The sequence below is a fragment of the Podarcis melisellensis genome (genome assembly GCF_964234715.1).
Source record: "Podarcis melisellensis genome assembly, chromosome: 2".
Classification (NCBI taxonomy): Eukaryota; Metazoa; Chordata; class Lepidosauria; order Squamata; family Lacertidae; genus Podarcis; species Podarcis melisellensis.
The window spans coordinates 54,816,064-54,828,812 of NC_138529.1; the positions used below are offsets into that span (position 1 = coordinate 54,816,064).

Sequence of the window (12,749 nt, forward strand, 5' to 3'; positions counted from 1 at the left end):
GCATGGGCACTTTCATTGCTCTTTGGCCTGGCTGCTGTGCCCCAACGGTGGCAGCCAGGCGTTGGCTTTTACTTGCTCCTTGCCTTCCTCTTCCTTTCCCCCAACAGCTCCTGCCATCCCTTGCCATTCCTTTCTTTGTGGGCAAACTCTGGCAAAGTGCCCTGGCTGTTGGCAGAGATAACATCTCTTGGCGCTCTTTCCCTCCTTTTTCCGCCCTTCACTGGGATTTGAAACTGCGCGCGCCCGCGCTGTTCCAACTTCCATCGGCTCTGCCGGCGGGAAAGGTGGCTCTGGAATGTCTGGAATGCGGAACTCCCTCCAACGGTCTCCTTTCCCTTCCCGCTTTTCCATAGCCCTCGCCTCCTGGCGCGCTCCTATGGCCAGCGCAGATTTGGTTAACTGGTCCATAGACTCCGCCCTGGGGCCCCGGGAAAGCTCATCTTTGACGGTTGAAGAAAGCCCCTCTTCGAAAAGCATTTGGATGGGCTCCGCCGATAGGTCCCACCCCAATTTGTGAATCAACATGGTAAATTCAGTCCAGTACTCACGGACAGATCTGCTTCCTTGCTGGCAAGCCATTAACTGCCTTCGCACCACCCCCTGCTCAATATCGCTGGAAAACATCAGGTCCATGGCACGAAAAAACTTCCTCGTGTCCTTTAAGATCTCATTATTCGCTGCCATCAGGGGTCTAACCCAATCTTTCGCCCCGGATTCGAGATGGCCAATCACATACGCCACTCGCGATTCCTCATCGGGGAAGTCATCAAACTGCAAGTTTAGAGCGTATTGCATCTCTGTTCTAAAGGCATGATAGTTCCTGGGATCCCCCCCGAATTTCTGCACCAATCCTGGCACCTTTCTGGCGAGCGGGGTGGTTTTCTCCTTTCCCTTTTCTGCATCCTGAGCCCTCCTCTCCTCAAGCCTCGCCGTTTGCAGCGCCAACTGGATCTCCAACGCCCTGTACCTTTCTTCCAGGCTTGGACCTCCTCCAGCTGCTCCTGCTCCCCCGGTTCCGGCTGGATTGCTCATGATGCTTCTCCCTGCACAAGCTGGCTTTCGGAGACTTTCGGATTGCTGTGATGGGACGATGAGCTGCTTGTGCGTAAAATGCAAGTCCCTCAGAGTTTGATCAGGCTTTCAAACCTCTGCCTGTGACGGAGCCCCTCCAGCATGGCTGCGTCAATCACTAGTAGAATCCGAAAGTGGCTGCTTTCGGAAACGTTTCCAACATAAAAGCTCCTTAACGGAAACACGTCGTCTGGCCTCTCGGCGTGACAGTTTCCGTCGAGGTGTGGGTGTCCCTATAGGAGGTCCTGAGACCTCCCCACTGGTTTCGCTTGAAGCGTCTCTGAGCCATCCCTCCGACTCACTTTGCCTTGGAGTTCTTGCTCGCCCTCTACTGGTTCCCTCTTCCGCTGCTACTGCTCTCTCACCCTCAGTGAGCCTTTGCGCCTCCGGCGCTTTAGATGTCAGTTCCCTGACAGTCCATCTACTCTATCCATCTTGCTTTCCATAGCAGTTAATTGCCTCTAGGAAGGCCAGAAGTAGGGCATGAAGGCAAGTCACTGCTGCTGCTCCTCCTCAGCAGTTGCTTTTCAGGAGTATACTGCCTTTGTAGCTAGGGGTTTCATAAAGCTGTAAGATTTCTCAGTCCCCTTCAAAGCAATCTTACCAAGTGATCCCCATCACAGCTTGTGGTAGCCAGTTCCACACATTTAATTATATCCTGAGCATCCTGAATCTATTGCGAACCAAGTTTAAGGTTGGTTCTGAGTGTTTTTGTGAAGGAGTTGGTTCTCTTTTTTTGTGAGGGAGAAAAATGTCTCTGTCCACTTCCTCTGGGTGGTGCCCGATTAATTCTCCTGCCTCTGCCATCCCTCTCTACCATGTATTTGCAGAGTGAAAGTACAGTGGTACCTCGGGTTAAGTACTTAATTCGTTCTGGAGGTCCGTTCTTAACCTGAAACTGTTCTTAACCCGAAGCACCACTTTAGCTAATGGGGCCTCCTGCTGCCGCAGCGCCACTAGAGCACAATTTCTGTTCTCATCCTGAAGCAAAGTTCTTAACCTGAGGTAATATTTCTGGGTTAGTGGAGTCTGTAACCTGAAGCGTATGTCACCCGAGGTACCACTGTATGCTCTTTCATTGATGACTTTTTGCTAGGCTGTCTTTGTGATATATTCTATTTCCAGCCTTCAGGGTCCTTCCGCTTACACAGCTAAAATGGGGATATATTGGCAGATTTGGAGGAACCTTATTTTGGAGGGTGGGGAGAAGAAAAATAGCCCAGTGAGGACTGAGAGTGCTTAGTAGGTATAGAATGCTGAGTGACTGTGGGGAGACAAGGGAGCAACAGAAAATCAGGCAGGGTGTGTGTGTGTGGAGATGTTTCTATATAAAAAGTGTACAGAGAACTGTCTCATTGTCTGGCCATATTTCCTTGTTCACAACAAAGTTATTTTTAAACGTATCCAGGGGCAGAAGTGAGTTTCCCATAGAAATCAATGGAATAATCCTAGATTTTAATTTAGCAGGGATTGAGCACAAATGTGCCCATTCCCACAAAACCAAACCAAAGTCTAAGCAGAAAAGATACATTAGTTCTACAGTTTCATAATCATAATCATATAGGGAATAATTTATTTCAGAGATTTCTTGTGGTCAGGGACCTTAAAAAAGCTTTGAATGATCAAGCCTAAAGTGCAGGGTGCTGTCTCCTGGTCTGTTATTGGTTCCACCTATATCTAAGTCAAACAAGGATAAATTATTTTGCAGATAATTACTTCAGCAGTGCATTGCTAACATTTTTGTTTTGATTGCTTTAATAGCCAAAAAGTACGATATGAGCCTAAAGGCAATGTTGCAAGACCTCTGGAGACAATGGAGCTGCGAGTGTTGCTGCCTGCAATCATCACCTAGAGTGCATTGCATCACGTTTAAGACCTAGTGAGTCTTGACCAATTTGTTGGCAGAGAATCTAAATATTTTTGGGGCCAAGGTACAAACGGCTACCTAAAATAATGGTTTAGTTCTCAAAATAATACTTTATTTTATTAGAATAGAGTGATGCTTCCACAAAACATTTGTCCAAAAAATACCTTTTGCATGTCTGGCTGTAAAAATTCCAACCTGTTTCTCTTAGTTACTAGGTGAAAGGTAAAGCCACACAGCTTAGTGCTTGAATACATAATCATCAGCATGTAGTACAGTCCTCAGGGCAGAAAAACCTGTTACCTTGACATTTATGTATAAAGTATGCACCACCCATTTCAACAGAAAAAAAGAATGATTACATTAAAAAATCAATATACATTGATTTTACTAGGATTTTTGTTGTTGTTTGGCCTTTAAAATAGCAGGTGAAAGATAACATATTGAGGGTAAAGTTGAAAAAATATATATGCTGGCTTCTTGGACTTTGGTCCAAGCTACATTAACACTCACTGCCTCACACTCCACTTTTCCAGTGCATTAGAGCATAGGAATGCCAGGTGAAAGGGTAGCTCAAACCTTTCACTTCCCCTTGTTTTTCTGCAGAAGATATCTCCCTTATGTTTCATATCCACATGCAGGGGCGGAAATAGTGGTACCCACCTATTTTTCCTTGTGAGGCAAAAAGCAGCTGGGAGGCAATTCTGAGTGAGGGAAAAACAGTCGGAACAGGGATTAAGGAGAATCCTATTAGTCCTCTGCTAAAACAGTATCATGGATGGTTTTAGTTAAAATTAATAACAAAAATTAGAAAGGGTATGAAATGGGGAAGGGGGTTAAACAAACTTACAATTCTGTGTACACTTACTTGGAAGCCCTATTGAACTCAGTGGGGTTTACTTCTGAGAAGAAATGCATAGGACTGCTGTGTGAGAATCATGCATAGCTTGGGCCTTACTTTTTGAGCACTGATGCTGTATTTGACACTCCTGGTTTACACATCGCGCACATATGCGGATTCCAGAAGACTGTGCCTGTTTTACTCCTTCCTGGTCATTTTGCTGCTGTGCTGAACTAAGCCCTAATATGTGTCATCTAAACTGGGGTATGGTCTGGAGTTGTTCAGAAAATGCAACATGAATTAGAAAACCTCTCTCGCCCCCAACTGGAGCTGTTTGGATTTCCAGGTCCTGCAAAAATGGACAGGACAAGATGCCCGCATAAGGGTTAAAAAGTTCTTTAGAATTTCAGACTCAGCCATAATAAAATGCTGTGACTGCTGATGGAGACTGAAATGATGCAAAAACAATCATGAGGAAGACATACCTTTTTTCTGGGTCCCATGAAAAGCTCCTCATTGTATACATATTTCACAAAGCACAAGATAGCTCTGATATAGATATGCTTTAATCCAACGGAAAAATTCCACAGCTTTTCAAAACAGAAACTCAGACTATACAACATTAGGCCTTTACTAGTGAAGGCTGCACAACTAAACAAGGTCAGGAATATCTTCAAAGACTGAATAGCGTGATTTCACTGGACAGCAATACAGTTTATCTTCTCTATTCTTTTCTGTGCGTCGACAATGAAGTCTGCACACATTGTTTTTATCTTGTCACATCCGAGCTCACAATAAAAATTGCTCAACAGCACTGATAACTCCTAGAAAAAAGGCCATTTCATTGCACTTTTGTTCAATAAAGCAACTGGGTCTTAATTTCTCAGACGTGGCAAAGATTTCTTTCTAATATTTGCTTTGGATAAACAATGATGGAATATTTTATATTTGTGTGTTTATTTAATATATTAGTCATCTAATAAAAACATTTTTTCTAGTGTATAATCCCAAGTTGCTCACCAACCACCCAGAGCTATGGGAAAGGCAGCTGCTTGCTTATAAGTTAGGACAGCAACTGTAGCCTCCAACCATATGGTGAAGCTGATTAATTAAGCTAGGGTATATGTTAATCCTGTTAACCTGGAGTTCTGAGTGGCTGGAAAATGGTGCAAACGAAGTATTTATTTTCATAAAATTTTATTACCACTTTAAAAAACTTAAGTTTTGTGGCAGGCAGCTACAGAAAACCTGAGTTACCACAATACAAACTTTTAAGCAGCAATGGGTGAACGGCCCTCTGCTCAATTTAGAATTGGATTTGGCAATTAACCAATAGAAATTACTCCCAACTTGGCATGCTCTCATTGACATCAGGGAGAGTACAATGGTACCTCAATAACGTTAGGCATGGGTTATTACACTCAAGTTTAACATAGATGAGTTAGCAACAAGTTTGTAACCAATAACTGGACTTAAGATGAGAACAGTATGGATGTTTTTAGGCTTATTAACTTTTTGTTAGCAGGCAAGACTGTATTGCATAGTGTTAGTAAAAGCTTGCAGCTATAACAACCAAGGTTCAAGAAGTGGCTAATTGAAGTTTTGGAGTGTGTGGAAATGGACAGATTTTACTAAGATTCACTGTGAAAATAGATGCAATTGTTTGGTTGTACCTGGCCAAAAGCAATCACATTTGTTGCATACTGGAGTACATATTGTAGTGATACTCAGATAGAAGAGTACAGATTTGCAATATTAAATGTATAAATAAAATACTCAGGCTGTCACCCTATTTCAGTCTGGAAATAAGAATCACAGGCATTTGTTGACTAGATGGTCTTTAAGCTACTTCCAATTTTATAGTGCTGTGATTCTCCGTTTCATCATATCATGCAACAGAACGACATGGCTAATCCTCTGGAATTTGTGGATGCAATGGCTGCTGCTGAATTCTAGAATACCTATCTGATGTACTAATAGACGCATGCACGGATTCTTCCAATTCTGCAAGTTAATTGTGGGAATCAAAAATTCTAATGGTGGAAAAAGTGACTAGAGACTTCCAAGATGCTCATTACTACTCTCCCCCACCTTCAGACCAAAAGAGCAAATTCTCTGGTAATCACAGTAGCTTTATTTCGTGGCTTTATTATTTATTTATTATACCAAAGAACATGCAACAAAGGTTGAGAACATGGTGGAACAGTAACTGTAGTGCCTTTACTAGAACCAATTAGAACAATGATTCATACTGACATGTCTATATTATTCAGTGCAAATTCATACCAGTTCTTCCATTTTCAGGTGAGGACATTTGTACTGGCTTGTTTCTCTCATTGTCCCACTTACTTAACACAATATCTGAGTATTTACACAGCGTTTTTTTGTGTTTTTTTGGTCTTGCAACCATATCTTAGAAAGAGAAATTTTTTTTAATACCTAGAGGAAACTGATCAGTGCAATTGTATTTCTTTTTTTCCTGCCAGTATGGAAAAATAAAGAGGCAACTGCTACATGGTGATGCATAGCATATTTTAAAAATCACACACAAAACATTTGTAGATCTAAACAGTGTATACATTATTCAGATATAACATGGAAAGGAGAGGGGCATCTCAGATAGCAGCTAGGTGAGGTCTAAGAAAAGGGAGACTTCCACTCAGGTTAGTAGAAATACTTTGATCAAATATTTCTCCCTTCTAATAAAGAACTATCCTGGGCCCAACCTGACCAGCAGGCACTTTACAAAGATTGCAGCTGAACAAGCCTGCACAACTTAAATCTGTGACCGCAGAGCCATACACAGCCTACTAGGAGTCTGGTATCTTTATAGTTTGTGCCATCCCAGGCAGGCAGCAAAAACAGGCAGATTAAGCTGCTGGTTGGCTGTGTTTTGCCAAGTGGGTCAAAGTTGTACAGCCCTGTAATAAAAAGATAGAACAGTCCCACAAAAGTAAATTAAAGCTTTTGCCAGCACCTTCTGGAAGATTTACAGTAAGAAAGAAAAATAAGAAAAAGAAAAATAAGGTGCCAACAACAGAAGTCTCTCCATCTTGATCCTTCTTTCTTTCACAATCTTTGGACTACCGCAGATACCACCTGGCAAATCCCTGAGAGGAATCATCATTTGGCAGAGAATGTACATTTTCCTTGTAAACGCTCCACAAGAATCAAGCAACTCTTTCTAGGGTCAATACTGTAAAGACTTAGTATAAAAATCCATTCCAGTCCCCAAGCTCCTACAGTTTTAATAGCAAAGCACATAGAAATGTTATGGTGGGTTTCTTCAACCACATACTGTATGTAGTTACTAAATAAGATCTCTTCAGACCAGAAGCCGTGTTGCATGGCAGGAAGCAGACCCTGACAGTCACAGCTTTTAGTAACGTAACTGATCTCATTATCTATGAAACCATCACCCATACTTTAAAGGCAAATATACCCCGAGAACTTTTAGTCAAATCAAGCAATATTGGGGGAATCTTTACAGAACTGGTCCCTTTTAAAAGGCCTTTATTTTATATCTCATCACAATCCTCTAGAAAGTGCAGCTTCATGTTTTAAGATTCCAAAAGATTTTTTAAAAGCACTGCCTAAGGAGCTACATTGGAATTTGCCCAATTAAAAATTGAGAGAACTTTAAATTGTTACAGAAACACTGGCAAAACAAAGTCTTCCACAAAAATACCACAATATATATAGTGAGATATTAAAGTGTATATGTTAGAAATAGTGACAGTTACAACAGTGTAAAACAGAATAAGAATCCATTATTTTTGTATAAAATATATACATAAAAAGATGCCATGGTACATATTGCCAAACTGCATGTAAACAATTTTATCCTTTGCAGATGTTAAGAGTGTGCTGAGAAATCTATTAGGATCAAGAGCTCCATATATATATATAAAAACCTAATCAGAAAGACTGCGTTTGGAATTTCTGCTGCAGAGCAAGCCCATGAAACAATGTTGCCAAATATTTACATATAAAAGCAACGACTAGTCTCTGGCTCAGAAACTGGCCATCTTACCAGCAACCAAGACAACCAAGCGATGCTACACATGGGGCTAGAGATATTTTTTGTGGGAACCCCCCCCCCAAGAAAAATACACATACATAACACACAGAAAATAAAGGAGTACCTTGTTTTGGCACAATGGTGTATCAATAGTATAGGCTTTCATATGGCAAATTAAATTGTTTCTGGAAAAAACTGGCTAATTTTGCAATGGTGAAATATTGGGCTTGGAACATTAATAACATTTGTTAGGCCACTTGCAAAATCAGAAAGGTGTTTCCATTTAAGAACTCTGGCATAGCCAGCTGCTCCCCTGCTGTTTAAAGGAAGGCAATGATCACCCATATAGAATGTGGAGCACCAGATCTTTATAGTCCTTTAGAGAACTGGGTGCCAAGAACCTGCAAAACAGGATCACCTTGCCACATTCCCTGCCATTATGGATTAGATGTGATGTCATGAAGCAGGTTCTAACCATATTTAAAACATAGCAACGATATACTGTGGAGTTCAAGTCCATTGGTAAGTTTAGGCTTTAAAAACAGAAAAGGTAGGTCCCTTTACTTCAGTCTTTGATCATTCTAAGTTCAGCTGGACTGTATTTTGTGGAAGTTGCAGCATGGAAGCAGACACACCATGGTCTTCCCCCAACAGGGCTGCTAGTATATATGACTAGGTCCTCAAAATATGCACTAGGAAATTGTTCATTCTGAGGCAACAAACCAGGAGATTATATAATATATATTCCAAGCAGATAATTTCACTGTTAAGTGGGTAATTGCCATCTATACATGAACTTTACTTGGCACAAATGTCAATGTCAATCAATACTTGACTTGTTAACTCTCTCACCAATATTCATTTCTCAGCAGAAAATGTCTCAAAATCTCTTAAGGAAACAACAAAGCGTGTTTAGGTAATGAAGTCTTCTCTTACTTAAATACTTCTACTTCGTCCTAAATATAGAAATTTACAGTGTGCATAATATAAAAAATTAGAAGATTCCAGCTTCACAACGGATTTCTGTGGCAGAATGGCACAAGTGCAACCTAAGATCTGATTTGCAGTAGTATTGGTCCCAGAAAAACCAGTGTTTCTCTCTAAATGTCGGTTTGTATCCAGTTCCAAGAATTTTATCTGCTACAGAAAATTTAATTTAGCAATTATATTGAACTAACTTTCATTTGCTAGGTACTTAGGAGGAATAAGAGTGTTTGGCATAACAATAGGAAATGCAACTTGCAAGCTTTCAGCTGAAGCCTATATATATCTATTGTGAAATATGTCCAATGGGTTCAGTTGGCCTTGCTCTTAAACAAATGTATATAGGTTTGCAGCCATGGTTGTACTGTCAATTTTTTTTGCAAGACCCAGTCTCCAGAAACACTGCCCTGCCTGGGCTTCATTGAAGTGAATAAAACTTGCAAGTACTTTGATATACAGTACTGCTTTCTGTACAAACCTTTATAGTTTGATGAACACATGTTCCTCAGCCATAATTAGTAGGATTTAAGGGGCAAGAGGGGAATTGGTGAGAGTGAAAGAGAAAGAAACCCAAATGTTCAATTTGTGAACATAGTTTAGGAAAAATTATCAGGATGAAGAGCAAGGTACCACTTGGTGAATGACAGCTGCTTTTAAGGGTGTGGAATTCCAGCTATGTCATCTGGGATGGTAGGTGAATGGAAATATGGTTCAGGTTTACTCCTGAGAATGACATAGACTCTAAAGAGAATGCGGCTATTTTCAAAAATGGCTTTAAAATTTTACATCTATGATTTATTGGGGATAAAGTGTTGTCTACTAAAATTTTATTCTTTTTCAAGATTTTCCAGTTAGTGTAAGAAAATGAAGCTTGGTTCTCCAAGTACTTTCTGGTAACAGCTCCATTAATTTCAGTACCATTTATTTCCTTAAAACAATCTATCCAGCTATTTAAGGGCCTTTTGAAAGTGAAATATGGGATTCAGGGCAGCTTGATGTGCCATCAACCACAACTGAAGATTCTACAGTAACTACCTCTACTTCGTCCAACCATCATTGATGGCCTGCTCTTAAAATGTACATACAGTACTACATAAATCCCAAGGAGATGAAAAAAAGTGCTCAAGGCTTCACAAAACAAACCCCAAAACCAAGGCACAAAAACGAAAAGAAAAAAAAAGATGGAGGAGCTTTATACATGCTGACAATGACTTAGCATAAAAACCCACACATTTGGTACACCAGTGTTCTGAAACATGAGATTATTAGGACAACTGTTGCCTAGTATGGTAAATATTTTTTTCATTTATCTTCATAGTTGAATTTAACAAGTCCTGGTTGTTCATTTCAGTAAAAGGCAAAGATATATGATCACAATGATGTTCTCATAGTCCTGGAGTTCAGTTCACTCTGCTTTGAACTCCCAATTTTGTAGGTGTGTTTTCTATTTCTGAATCTGAAAATAAACGGGAGATTACATACATTAGAAACAGAAACAGCAAAGCACTGGTTTATATTTTCCCCACAGGAACTCTCCTACAATACAATTTTGTTCAAGCATCATATTTCAGCAAAGAGCATCTGTAATCCAATTAAGGCAATCCTAAACACACTTAGTGGGAAGCAAGATCTATTGAACTGAGTTGAATTTACTTCTGAGGAAGCATGCAGAGGCTCAAGCTGCAAGAGCACTGGGGTCATTTTAGAACTGACACTTGCCGAAGGAGAGCATTTAAGACAATGTCCTCACTCAGATACATCCTTTTGTTTTGTTTTTTTTAAATATTTTTTATTAAGGATTTTCTTGTTTTACAGGAGTGTAGTGCCTCGTATTTTTTTTTTTCTTCTTCTTCCACGTAGCGTTTTTACAAATCTGTTTCATTTGTTGAGGCATTAGGGGGAGAAGAAAAAAGAAAGAAAAAAGAAAGGGGGTGGAGAGAGGGAAGATGGATGGGGGTGGGGTCAGGTGGCGGTGTTTCTATTATGTTTAATGTATGTAGAGTTTGGTGTCAGCGTTGCTTGTGTTGTTTACTTGTGTTCCTTTGGTGGTGAGAGAGGTTGGGGTTGGCCTAGGGTGTGATTGTTTGCTTGTGGTTGGCTGTGGTGATCTTTGTTTTCGTGTGTGAGTGAGGTGGGTGGGTGTTTTGGATCAGGTTAGCCATATTGAGTTGTATGCTGTTGGTGGATTATTGTCATTGTCCTGTTGGGCTGTGTATGTGATAAAGGGGAGCCATACCGGGGTGAAGGCGTCTTCTTCTGTTTGTCCCCGTGTCAGTTTCAGTTTATTAGTTAATTTTTCTAGTAGGGCTGTTTCCCATACTATTTGGAACCATTGGTCCATGCTTACTCCTGACAGGTCTCTCCAGTGTCTGGTTATGATGTTTCTGGCTGCTGAGAGCAGGTGGGTTATGAGTTCTTTGTGGTGTAAATGGGCATTGTTGTCTTGGAAGATGTTTAGTAGGGCCAATTCTGGGGTGATGTCTATTACTTGCTTAGTTATTTTACATATTTCTTGTATGGCTGTTGTCCAGAATAGTTGAATTTTGGGACACTCCCACCACATGTGGAGGTATGTGCCTGTGGAGGTGCACCCTCTCCAGCATTTTGGTGAGGTTCCTGGGTGTATTAGCGCTAGTTTCCTTGGTGTTAGGTACCACCTGTAGGTGAGTTTCAGTGTGAGTTCTTTTCTTTTCGTTGATATGGATTTAAAGGGGGGTTTAGACCACATTCTGGTCCATTGAGTGGGGTTAATCTCATAGCCTATGTCATTCTCCCATTGTTTTTTGATTGCGTCTAGGGGATTTGCGGGATTTTGGAGTAGTATTTTGTATATTGCGGATACCGTCCCTTTACCGTTTCCCTTTGTTGTTAGGAGGAGGTTTTCGAAGGTTGTCAGGGGCCTAGTTGCTGCTGATTTTACTGTTGGGTTGTTTAAGAGGGCATGTAGTTGGTGTTGTGTTAACCAGGTCATTTGGGTGTCTTCTAGTTTGTCTTGTATTTCTTGTGTTGACAAGGGTTTGTTATTTTTATAAAAGTCTATTAGGCGATATAAGCCTTTGGTTCGCCAGGTTTTTGTCTGGAGGTTTTGTGCTGCATGGTAGAATAATGGGTGGTGCGCCAGGGGGATTAGTGGGGATGGGCTTGGGGATAGTTTCATCCTTTTGTTTTTCAGCATTCACAATGAGAAGGCTTTATGTACAATCTTTTTCTTTGAGATTAAAATGTATTTTTATTTAAAAAATTCTTGGTTTACAAAAGTATGAGCAGCGTCTCTCTCTTTCTTTTCCAGGTAACAATTTTACAGATCAGTTTCATTTGTTGAGACATTAGTGTTACATTAGGAAGAAAAGGGGGAAAGAGGTGGAGGGGGGAAAGGCAAGTGGGGGTGGGGGTGGGGTCGGGTGGCGATGTTTCTATTTTACTTAATGTATGTGTGGAGTTTTGTGTCATTGTCACTTGTGCAGGTTCTCTGCTATTCGCTTGTTTTCCTTTGGTGGTGAGAGAGGTTGGGGTTGGCCTAGGGTGTGGTTGCTTGTTTGTGATTGGCTGTGGTGAGCTTTGTCTTCATGTGTGAGTGGGGTGGGTGGGTGTTTTGGATCAGGTTAGCCATATTGATTCGTATGCTGTTGGTGGATTCTTGTCGTTGTCTTGTTGGGCCGTGTATGTGGTAAAGGGGAGCCATACCGGGGCGAAGGCGTCTTCTATTTGGCTCCATGTCAGTTTCAGTTTATTGGTTAATTTTCTAGTAGGGCTGTTTCCCATACTATTTGGTACCATTGGTCCATGCTTACTCCTCACAGGTCTCTCCAGTGTCTGGTTATGATGTTTCTGGCTGCTGAAAGTAGGTGGGTTATGAGTTCTTTGTGATGTAAACGTTTTGGAAGATGTTTAGTAGGGCCGATTTCTAATACATTATGTACAATCTGAACATTGTATTCCCTAACAGTAACACTGGTTTATCTTAATAG

The 12,749-nt window shown here is 40.9% G+C and overlaps 1 protein-coding gene across 1 annotated transcript in view; it reads right to left on the bottom strand.

Annotated features, from left to right (window-relative positions):
• Window positions 1–5,887: 5,887 nt before the first annotated feature.
• The window catches only part of SLC22A4 (solute carrier family 22 member 4), a 59,629-nt gene continuing 52,767 nt past the window's right edge, over window positions 5,888–12,749 (bottom strand). Inside the window, exon 10 of the mRNA XM_081893880.1 lies at window positions 5,888–10,237. Within this exon, the coding sequence (XP_081750006.1) occupies window positions 10,153–10,237 (85 nt within the window). The 3' untranslated portion in view covers window positions 5,888–10,152. The remainder of the gene's footprint in view (window positions 10,238–12,749) is intronic.